This window comes from Rhodnius prolixus, unplaced genomic scaffold (assembly GCF_049639745.1).
Source record: "Rhodnius prolixus isolate KJV_2025 unplaced genomic scaffold, Rpr scaffold_25, whole genome shotgun sequence".
Lineage (NCBI taxonomy): Eukaryota > Metazoa > Arthropoda > Insecta > Hemiptera > Reduviidae > Rhodnius > Rhodnius prolixus.
In genome coordinates, this window is record NW_027411585.1 from 1,479,515 (window position 1) to 1,491,935 (window position 12,421).

The 12,421-nt window shown below is 38.4% G+C and overlaps 1 protein-coding gene across 1 annotated transcript in view; it reads right to left on the minus strand.

Annotated features, from left to right (window-relative positions):
- The window catches only part of LOC141448407 (uncharacterized), a 151,085-nt gene extending 139,067 nt beyond the window's left edge, over positions 1-12,018 (minus strand). The window contains exon 1 of the mRNA XM_074116766.1: positions 11,864-12,018. Within this exon, the coding sequence (XP_073972867.1) occupies positions 11,864-11,993 (130 nt within the window). The 5' untranslated portion in view covers positions 11,994-12,018. The remainder of the gene's footprint in view (positions 1-11,863) is intronic.
- Positions 12,019-12,421: the final 403 nt, after the last annotated feature.

A 12,421-nucleotide genomic window follows, 5' to 3' on the forward strand; every position in this document is an offset into this window, starting at 1 on the left:
ATTACAAAGAAAAAACACGACTATTTGGCAAGTTTGCAAAGGGGGGGAGGTAATTTTGGAAAATTTGGTCGATTGGCAACACTGCCACTGTTACTGCAGTCACACGCTTATTGTGTATTACGATTTGTTGAATAAATTCAAGTTTAAAATAGTTGTTTTCTATCGAACTTAAGCTCTTACGATTATGATACTCAATTTACCATCGCCCACAGCTAATCTACCCTCCAGAACTAAATTCTTCTTTAACCTCGTCAATGTGGCTGATGGACCAAGACCAGCCGCGAAAACCCTCTGGTTGCTTAAGACTTTATTAAAAAAAATGCGAACATCCAATTACTAGCTTCAATTGTTTCAACTTTCCAAGCAACAATAACCCAATTTTCTTTCTTAGTGTTTTCAAGTGGGGCTGCAAGGAGGTGGAGACTAACAAACAAGGAGTTAAAATTAGTTTTGGGGAGACACTAGCTAGAAGAGCGGGGAGTTGTAATCTCCTGGAAAGAGGGGACAAGATATTTCTCGTAGTTGTCTTGGAAACAGGCAGCTTACATTATTAAACTTGATATTGTGACTGCTCCCACCTTTTGCTTCTACTCACTGTGGACTTTAAGTGGAAAACGCATTGAGCTGCAAATATGTTAACCATTCTAGTACTGTTACTATTAAAACATAAAAAAAAAGAAGAAGAAAATACCTCCACCACGGAGCGTCTGCCCAAATGGAAACCACGGAGACCAAAGGGAGTGCGCTACAGGATGGGGGAAAGCGCTGGTGCGGAACGAAAAGACTATTCCTTCTCACTTCCACGAACAGGATAACCTCCTGAGGGCAAGCTAACCTCCTGCCCTGGAACAGTCGGACGAGAAAGGCACGCCTAACAATTACCAGAGACCTCTCGTCCCCGTCGTCCTAGTCCTTTATCGTCTTCATCTTGTCACCCTTAGCTTTAATTTAATTTTCACCCAAACTTCCCTTCTTGTACCCGTTGTTTCCCTGCTTGGCCATTTCCACACCTTAATTAGACTGGTTATTTATACCTGGGTCAGGTGAGAGAAGGGCACTTTTCTCGCCGTTAACTCCCAACCATTGGTTCCAAGTAACTTACATTGGAACAGAGAGAGGAGAGAGGAGGTATTCCCTCCCAACAAGGATCATCCCTACTTAGGTAGCTCTTGCTCCTAACTATTTCCACCATTAGTTTCTATCCTTACTTTTTCTTCCTTTCGAAGGTAAACACCTTCTTTCTTCCTTTTTACTCTGCCACTTTATCTTTAACTGTTTCAACCAGTAAATTCACTGAGCTTACGCTAAACCGAGCAAAAAATTACAACAGATGGCCTTTCTCTGCCTCATCCCTTTTTTCTCACAATCACCATCCCTTTTTTTTCCTTTTTAATTTCTTTATTAAAGGGTCGTGATTCCCTCAGGAGCAGTTTTTATCAGATTATTGCAAAAGTAAAGATACTGTTGGAGTTGTTGGGAATAAGAAGAAAATGGGCCGAATTTCTTTACTTCCTTCTTTACTGTCCCAATAGAAAATGATTCAGGGTTGGTAAACCTGATTTCCCATGCTACACTTTTCATTTATTTAACTTCCGCTTAGCACTTCCTGTTTTTTTTTTTATATTTTCTCAAAAAAAAAGCTCCAATCTTCTTTGAAATTGGTGCAGTTTTTGCACAGAGAAATGTTTGCAACTTTTATTAAAAGTAAAATTCACTATAAGGGCACTTCTTAGTAAAAGGGTTGGTTGGGTTTTCTTCATAAAGTGCCATTATGAGTATTAAGTGTGAGTGTATGGACTCATCACTTATTAAATATCCATAAGGATTTATTATACTGGCGATATTCAAAAAATTTTTTTAAAAAAACTATGGCTATGTCATGGACACGGCCGTGCGTTGTACGTGAATACGTTTACGTAACGGGTTATATTTTTTATATAAAATATTTTTATTAAGGTATTTAGGATGAAATCAAGGAAACAAATCGACGATCGAACACAATCTATGCCTATACAGTCCGTTGTCGATGTAGAAGCGATTTCATCATCCACTTGCATAATTTCAACCGCCCCAGCTGCAGATGTACTGACACCATCGTTGATCCGCTCGGCCGCAATCATTCTTTTAGAATAGAATAGAATATAGAATAGAATATATTTTATTTTGCCTGTACATATGTTTTACATACAATAGACTCGTCATAATAATCACAATAAACTAGTTATAATGAACTTTGAAATGATCCGTCAAACAATGTCTTTGTACAATTTACTTCAGTTCACTCAACTTTGAAGTGAGTAACAGTCCATCTACTTGACAAGAAGTCCTCTATTTTATAAAACATATTATTCAATAAGAAGTCTTTAATAATTTTCTGAAATTCCTTTTTCTCTGTATTTCTTATTGATTGTGGAATTTTGTTGAACATCCTGGCTGCCATCATGCCCGGCGCCTTGTCAGACCTACACAATCTCCGTCTAGGCAAATGTAAGTCATTTTTGCTTCTTAAATTGTAGGAATGTTCATCACTTCTTAAAACACGTTCCCGGCACAGCTTGACTCGGTCATATGGTGTTTTATTATTACCATTCGATTGTTCTTGAGAAGCCCTTTCCAACCGTATACGATCTCTGTATTTGGTTTTGGCTTTCGACACGTATAGGCCGACATTATATATTTTTTTATTCTAACACCTTTATTTTATTCACTGTCACTATTTTACACTAATGTTTTATATACAATCGATAGATTGTGACGACAGCTGACGATTAAAACTTAAACGAACATCGCAGCTTCTCAGAGTAAAAAGTTATACTAATTGCAAATCTCGATGCGCAGCAAAATGATCTCAAAATGGCGGCGCTTCCCCCTCCACCGCGCGCGTTGCGTCACAGTCCTCGCTTATCGTAATGAATTCTTTGATCCTTTAGCTATCCAGTGGTCTAATTTAATTTTGGATGTAGACGATAGATTCGAAACTATAATGCGCCAAACTGTATCCCCCGATTTTGTTATCATTAGGTTGTTTGGATTGCCTCCATATGATAGCTAATTTAAAGACGTATTCACGTCAAAAAAGGCACCGGAAGTGCTATTTGAATTCTGAGTAGGTTTTTTGGTAATTTTTAGTTAATTTCCTCCCCAAAATTGCTCATTTAAAGTGAACGTGTATAATATTGATGTCTTCTTTTTAGTAAAAATTGAAAGTTTCAAAAAAATTTATGTGAAATACGATGAGAGGAAGTTGTGTGAATATTAGCACCAGATTTATCATACAACAGACCATTTTTGGATTTACATCCATCATCAGGGGTCGTATTTTTTTTTTTTGTAGAAAATAAGACTTCCAATTACCAGTAGTGGGAGCAAGTGACTCGGAAGTCCTGCATTGATGGATGATTTTAATAATTCCGAGGTAGTATTCTCAGCAGGCACTCCAGGATTGGAAATGTGACGACATGAAGAACTGATGGACGCCATCAAGGGAAATTTGAATTGAAAGGAAAGTGAAGTGAGTTGGAAAGGAAATCAAGGATGGAGAGGAAAAAAAGAAAAGAAAGGAAATACTTGAGCGGGCTCTGGAGGGCGGGAGATGAATAATTGGAGTTGAAAGGTTAAGAAAACTCCAGATCAGAGCTGTGATTGGGCCGAAAACCCGAATGTTGAACACTTCCGTTAAAAAAACATCTGTAATCAGATTGCCTTGTCACGAGGCAGCTCCCCTCTTTGCTGCCCCCAAGCAGGAAACACAAATAGACGTCATTCAGTTGCCGCCTTCCGCTTTCCCACTGTCACTCTTTCCATTTAAATGGAATTATGTTCCTGTCTATCATTTAGGTTTTCCTTTTTCCGCCATATCTATTTTTTTTTAATTTTATATTTTAATACTTTTCTTGTAATTTGTAGATGAAGAAGGTGTAAAGTAATGACCTATTTTTCCAGGCGGGGCTAAACGTCCAACTACCAATTAAGTGTTGAGGACGGGGGGCGGAAGCTCATTCTTCACTATAAACAATTTTTTTCCAACAAATATAAAAATAGTCACACGCGGGATTCGAACTGGCGATCTCTCACACACAAAGCCAAACACTTGACCACTAGACCAACACTCTCCCCAGATGAAAAGGTGTTTCCAAGCATTTTTACTAGACCCCGTAGTGCTACAAGTCTACTACGCCCTCTGACAATGACATAATTTAGGCTTGCATTTAAAAAATATTACAAATATTTTCCAGAAAAAATGCAAATTAGGGAACTTTTGGGTGAGACGGTGCATGGTTACGCTTTCCTTTCAGTCATACCTCTAACGTACTATTAAGTTCGAGTGAAAAATCTGTGCAATCCCGAGTTGCAAGCAAATTCCTTAAACACAAGTATCTGTTCACAGCATCACTATGTAGAATACGCAAATCTTATACCCTAATTCTAAAATTTTCTTCAAGGAAATTTTAATTTTAGGGCAGAACTAGTGTGGAACGGAAGTAGTCTTCCCTATATGTAGTGTCAATTTAAGGAAATGAACCAACTGTGTAAAGTTTCGGAATAAATTAGTTTAAAATTTCCGAGAGCTCAAAGAGGAAGTATTGGTTGAAATAATTGATTAACAGGAAGTTATGACAGTGTTTACCAGGATTTTAGAATTTCTCTTAACCATAACGATCGAGTAGCATTTGGAATTTCAGTTTTTGCCGGAAATAACCGAGTCTAACCAAGCGAGGTGATCCGTTAAAAGAGTCATAAAAATTAATGAAAATTTTGCCCACGTAAAGAAAGAGCGCATGAATATGAAAAAGTCAAATGCACGACCTCTTTTTAGGATAATTTATTAATGGAAAATTCTAAAAACAGGAAATTGTTTGGAAAAATGGTATTTCCGTTCAATCTTTACAGTTTTCGTTCAAATTATTTTTCGAGTTTTTTTCAGTTCAAATTTAAATTTCTAGAAAATTTATCGCGATAAAAGAAAATCGGGTTTAATTTTCTCACTAAATTTGATTTTCTTTTTTTCCCCTAAGGGGATCTAGAGGGAATACATTTTCCTTGAGAGCACATCTTGACTTGGTCTCGTAACACATCTTTTTTTCTGATTACAGTAACAGGATAGTAAATAGGTTCGACTGGATAAAGGAACCGGAAGGAAGTACAGTACATTTCCTTACAAATCTACAATCGATCTGTATTTAAGCCAATGCTACCTAAAAGAGGAAATTACATTAAATGACGCATAAATCTCTTTCACAACTCTAGAAGGCATCGATAAACAAAAGAAAAGAGTAACCTAGAACCCAATCCCAGGATTTGAATTCACTTAAAGGCGAGAGAAGACGAGCGAATTGATTTGTATCGTGGGAATTGTATTGGGGTTGGGTGAGTGCCTTGAACTTTATTGATGTCGACGAAGATGGTGGTCCTCAGAGAGAGAGCAGCGGGATGCTGTGCACACTGTCTGTGGACGAGCTCTGTTTTAATTGAAACTTCAGCCTCACTTTCAAATTACTTCCAGATAGCTGCAAACAAGGCTGGTTTTCTTTTGTTTAACTGGGAAATTATGTCACGCGTTCCACACGTTTTTAGCCCCCCCCCCAAGCTTTCAATATTTACGCAATCATTTAAAGTATTTTATTTTTTACGCTTTATTTTATAGCATTTATTGGATTAATTAAATATTTGAAATCGGCTAGTAGTTACCTTTTTCTGATCCAATTAATTAAACGACTTAAAAACCATTACATCAATAAATAACAGTAATTGCTATTAACATATGTTTGAGGATACCTAACCTAACCTAACTAAAACAATAAATGATGACGACAAGCTAACGCATTCAGTAAGTATCAGTTTCCTCTCTCTCTCCAGCAAGTATGACGTGTCTCTAAGCTGCCCAGGGGATTCCCTCTCTAGAAAATAAAAATATTATATTTCCACAAGCGTAATAATAATATTTTCCGGTGATTTATTTTGTTTATAAAATATGGTGTGTTCAAAAGGAACTGTATCCGGTCGGCGAATGAACGCGTTCTGAGAATTATTTATATACAGGCTCAGAGTGTTGGTGAGTGGTAACGTCGGTGTCGTACACACATTGCTGGATACATGAATCCTAGCATCGCGCTAAGAACGTGGGCCAGCCTTCAAGATCACATCCGACTGCCGTCTGGAATATAATCCTAACTCTATCCGTTTGGGACAGAGAGATATTCTGCTAGCTGACATACAAATTCTAGAAAGATCACCTCGTATTGTGGTGGTAAATACTGTGAAATTAAGACGCAATATTATGGACCAGATCGCGAAGCGCTGAAAAATTATTTCAGCATAGTACTTCCGGTAAATGAATTTGGGCCAAAGGCTTTATCAGTTTAGGCATTAAGATTGAGATTTTGAGATAATCTGTTCACGCAGATAGACCCACAGATATACCTATCTACACGTTATTATGCGATCGTGGCCAGTCTTCTATCAAGAATTTTCCGCCGGAAATGACCGCTTTGAGTGTTTCCTAATTAACCCCAATTAGAAACATTTCACGCACTTCTCCTCAATAGCCTTAAAGCTAAAGAAATAAGAGATCTGACACAGTTATCCTTCAATCTGTCGGCTCCTTAATTACTGGGATTACCTTAGTGTGGGCGGGTCCTAGGATTGGAGAGGACACCCTCCTAATATCCATCTTTCGCTATGGGGAAAAAATTGAAATATCTGTAGAGAGATTTGGGATGCAAATGACAATAAAGGAATTGTAGGTTATTATCGGTTCCTCTCACCTTCCTTGGAAAGTTTGGTTCCCTTTTGACCTGGGGGAGTCATTCCTAGAACATGTGGAGTGTGTAATATGGGAATTAACTTTCCTAGAATTCTCCAGAGTGGGCAATCTGGGGACGAGCGACTTGGCTACACTGGGATATCCCTAGCTGGTGCTCTGACTTCTTCCCGAAGTTCCTTAGAATTGGCAGGATGAGTTTTATAAACAATAGGTTACATTTGCCGACTGGAGCTGCAGTATTCTCCAAGCATACTCCTAGATTTAATAAATCACCGCAAAGCTGAACAGCCTCCCCCTCCAAACAGAACCAATCGGAAATTTGTCCAAAACGAGTACTTCCCCAAAGAATCCCATAATGTCTCCCTTTAATAAAAATCTTTAAATGAAACTATGATTTCCTGCAAAAACATCAAACTTTGAAAAAGTTTACTCTAAAAGCTGCTGTTCGTGGCACAGTGGCGGATATATGATATGCGGCGAAGGAAAATGTATCCTACTTAGTTTCAAAGTGAAAGAGCGCATGACAAGGAGCTTGCCTTCGTCGAAACTACTTTGTATCAAGTTCGTTCTATTATATTAAGTTGTAAGGAGCGGAAGTTAGGCAACAATGGTAGGGGTTGGAGGGGACTACCCCCTTCTTTCGTAGTAATAAGTAATATGTCGCAGTCTAGGCTCCTAACAAACTAGCTAATGTTGGTTGGTAAACCTGTCCTCTTATACCAGACTTCCTCCCTTGTCTGCCGTGCAACCTTCCTCTCCTTCGGGTTTGAATATTTATAGGCATTAATCTCATATGAAGAGATGGAATTATTTGGAATTAATTCCAAGTTTGTTACGTCACAGTGTGAGCAGGCACGGGGGGTGGTGGTTGCCGGCTAGTAGAGCTCGCTCCAGGTCATGTCAATGTTCCCTCATCCCTAACTCCCTAACTAAACACGGGCGCGGTCCTACTCTTAACCCTTTTCGGTTAATTCAGGGTTTTAGGGCCACAAATATTTGAATACAAGAAAGAGTAGATTTAATATACATGGACTCATCAGGTTATATAACCTACTGTGAGATGGTTTAAATAATGCCACACAGCTGTGGGTGGGTAACAGCTCTCTGTGGGTAGTAGTCATGTTGCTTTTACAACCTCATGGCAGCCCTCACACTTCGGAGTTCTCTGTCATGCATAGAATGTGGAGGCACTGTTGAAAAGGCCAGTCTGGCGGAAATTCTGAACTCCCTTAGGCCGTACAAACTGCTTTTGATAACAAGTGCCCCCAAACTTCACAGTTCATTATCAGTTTAAGCGTCAATTTAGAATTAGTAGCATCCTCTGGGTAGACTGGGCCAGCGACAGGTTGTTAGAACTGGCAGGAGACACTCACACGACTTTAAGCCGCCCTCCTCAAGTTTTTCCGGACTTTGCTCGTTGTCCGGAAGTTGTAGCAGGGATAGTAATTTGAGTCCTGCTATCAAATCTGCGTCTAGTTGGCACTCTGGGCGAAAACGTTCTCTCACCACCAGAAGTGCCCACGTGTCAGTTGCTCACGTGGAAACTAATAATTCTAATAATAATTAATGATAAACATTAAGATGAATTAGACGGAAGTACGTAGAATTAGGGGGATCGTACCACTGTAAGAAATATCCTTAATGTTTAAAAATCTTTAAAAAAAACTGCAGTGACCACTCACACGACTTCCTTATATTACAATTCTCCAGGATCTGACTCACTCGATTCCTTCAGACTCGGAACTATTTAGTACAACTGTATAAACCACATCATACTGTTCCTAAATCCGCACATCATAACATTGAAATCACTCGTTTCCGGCGAGTCTCCCCAACAGCTAGCTGTACTAATACAGAGTTTTCTAGAAAAGAAGTAATGGTTATGGCTATCTATGGGTTTATAATGAATCTACAAAAGTTTAAATCTGTGGCTTGGTGCAAGAAGTGGCAATGTCAGATTTTGGTAAAAATTAGTAAAAAATCTGTTTTGATATATTAACCATCCAAATTTTTCTTGCAAGGAGTGCCGAAGTCAATTTCAAAGTAGTAACTGAGTTACTAAAACTTACCAGTGCCAATGTCAAAATTTAGCATCAATATTTCCCCCCTCCAGGTAAACCAAAGAGGACGTACACTGGTAATCCTTTTTTTGATATTGGCACTTCTTGCACCAAGCCACAGATTTAATCTTAAATAGCAAAAAACAATCAATTAAGCAAAAAACTGTACTTCCGTTTACGACGTTTTAGTCTAACTCGGAATTTTGAGTAACACATTTAATACTCCTTAACAGTAGAGCGAATTCACACATCCTCACTTCCGGAATTTACCCTTAATTGAATTTTCCGGTAAAAATGTTCCAAAACAAAAGTTATGTTTGTGTAAGCATTTACATGTTGGCGCTTGTTCCAACATTATTATTTTATTACAGCGAGCGAATATTTTAAACGATTTTTTTAAGTACAAATCCCAAGTTTTAAGAACATTACACAAAAAACAAAAAAAATATATATATATTGCGACAAGAGAAAGTTTTGTGTAGACTAAAATCATTGAACATCTTTAAGACTTAGATTTTTTTTTTAAGCATTACATGTTTCAGCATCGTAAAACATTCAGTCTCTTTCCGGTTTTAGAATGCTAAGTCAATAAATTTATGGTTGAATACGTTGAGTTAATGAACGCACCGGAATTAGTAGCGAGTTTTAGTGAATACATTACGGGGACCAGAACTATTCATTACGCCATAATCATGTACAGATTTTGTACGTAGCTACCAAAACAGATATGTATATACACATTTTGATTAATACACGCGTACTTAATTCTAGTAGCGGTAATCAACATTTACATATAGATGTAATATGTAATAATGTTAGTGTGTATAAAGCGAGAGATAGTTAATCTCTTATCTTAAAAGTTAATGTTGAAAGTTCCAGCATCCTCTGTAAATATACATTCATTTAGCAGCTTAAAGTGTAAAGTCCACAGCGAGCTGGCAAACTTAACTTTAAGCTCTTATGAAGTTGTCTCAGAGAGACTAGGAGATAGTTTAGTGGAATCCCTCCCGGCCTCCCCTAAACTTTCATTTGTAAGTGAATGTGGCTAGTAATGAGCTTAATAAGAAGATCGATTAGTTTGGGTATTGCTATCGATACTGTTAGAAGATTTAGAGCCGGATGACTCCTTTTTGCTGGCACGTCGAAAAGGTGCGGGCTTCTTGTATAGAGGGACTATGTCCAGTACTCCAGTACCAATTTCTTGCTGAAGACATTGCAGCACAGCGTCCTGATCGCAGCTTGTCTATCAAAAGCAAAAACAATTCTTTTGGGTGAATTTCCGCCTTGAATTTCTTCCTTCGGTTCCAAGTTTGGCTACATTGTCGAGACAGCACATGAAATCAAAGCCAAACGTTCTACAATCCGCCGTTAGGTACACAGTGGACTCATAGGCCTTCATACCCATGCGGCACTTCTTGTTCTTCCAGCAATCGTCGTCTCGTAAGCTCTCGCAGCTACTTGCTGATCTTGTATAACCATCACGAACCCAGTTGAACAGTGTTGGCAGCTCATCTATCAAAAGCATAAAGAATTCTCTTTCTTTTGGGTGAATTTCCGCCCATGAGATGCTGTGCCATCTTCCTTGGGTTCCAAGTTTGGCTACATTGTCGAGACAGCACATGAAATCAAAGCCAAACGTTCTACAATCTGCCGTTAGGTGCACAGTGGACTCGTAGGCCTTCATACCCTAGCGGCACTTCTAGTTTTTTCGGCAATCGTCCTCTTGTAAGCTCTCGCAGCTACTTGCTGATCTTGTACCTAGTTGAACAGCGGTTCTTGTCAATATCGGTCAGAGCCCTTACTTGTTTATTTTCATGAAACGCAAGACGCGCATTCATAGAAACATCGATGGACCGCGGATCATTCCCTAAGAACCAGTGGTTCAATGTTTCAAACACCTAACCGTGCAAAGAGGAAGTCATATTTAATGGGAATTAGTGAATATTATTTAAACTAGTGAGAAAAAGTTATGGCGTTTTGTTTTTTTGATTAATTCGCTCGCTTGTGATCATTTTCCGCGGTTTAAAAAGATGTTTTCTTAAAATTTCCTTTAATAATTTACTTCGCATTTCCGCTGCAAGTAACCGGAAACATAGCAACAAATGAAACAATAAACTGACGTGATCAAAGAGCATTATTCCACTTTTTTAGTATTACTATAATTGTATGATAGACGAAAACTGTATTTATAAATACAAATCTTTTAATATTCCCCTGTTTATATCAAAGAGGCTGTGTATATCCACCCCATCCGGAAACCACGCGCGCGGCACATACATTACCCTATTTTGTGCCATCATGTGAGCATATCGCGACGAATAATTACTAAGTTTTTCTTTTTTCCACCAGTTTTTTTTACCAGTATCCTTTAATTACTAGAATTTCCCAGTTTGGAAAAGCCAACATTACCATTACAGAGACGTTCTATGTAAAAAATATAGCAAGCAATATCCTTGTGATGACGAGCGGCGATATTTTGAAACGATGAAAGGGTTTCATCAAGATTAAAGAGGTTTTGAGATGTGATTCTCCCCCCTCATCTCCCTCCTGCCTTCTCTTGCGTCTTTTTTTTTTTTAATCACATCCTCTTCCTTTTTGTCCAGATCAAAAAGGAAAATATAAAAACAAATATTGGCAAAAATAAATAATAAATAAATAAATTGAGTGCTAAAACTCACACGACTTACTCAAGGAAACAGGAAGGAAGTATAATCGTGCCTTTACACCGGAAATACTCGTTTTGACAGACCGATTTGTGTGCGCCGACCACAACTCTAAAAACCGAAATACCTCAGATTTGATACTTCACATTCAGGCCGATTGAGTGCGCTACAATCAGTCCACCGGAAGTACCATTTTTTATGCGCGTATCTTTTTTTGGCGCGACAACATCTAAGGTTATTGGCGCTCGGAGCTTTTTCCAGTGCACTGCCCCAGCCTCCAGAGACTGATAGTTCTCTTGTGATAATGATACCTAGAAAAAAATATTATATCCAAAATATCCTCTAAGTTAGCCATTAAAAAAACAGGTGGTACTTACCAATCACCATCAGCTCTTCAGAAACTAGAGCCGTTGAAAAAGCAGGTGCATCCGTTGTAACTTCACAGCTCAAATTGCCGGCCAAATTGAATCCAACCTGCCTCAAAACCACTTGAGTTGCGTTCGACATTGATACCTGCAACAAGAATGATTGTAAGATGATTTTTTTTTAAAGTATGTTTATCTCAATTTCGATTTTTTTTACCGGAAATGGTCTGAGTGTGTCTGTGTGTGTTTTGGGCAATGTGTTTCCAAAAAAACAGGAAACTGGACTTTAACATGCCGGTTGGGCCCTACTGAGGTGACCTGACTGCAACCTCGTATCGCTAAAGCGGAAGTGTCACTTTGCTGAATAGATTCTTCACTTTTTTTTTGATAATTCTCGAAAAGGACTTAGTTTCTCTTTAAACTTAGCGGCTACTTTGCATTCCCCCACTTCTCTTAGCCGATTTTCTCAAAAAAAAAAAAACCCATACATTATTAGAGTACTTCCGGTAATTTCCTGGAGGGGGTCTTACTTTCGAATTTGTTGCAATCTTTGCATTTTTATCGTCTTCA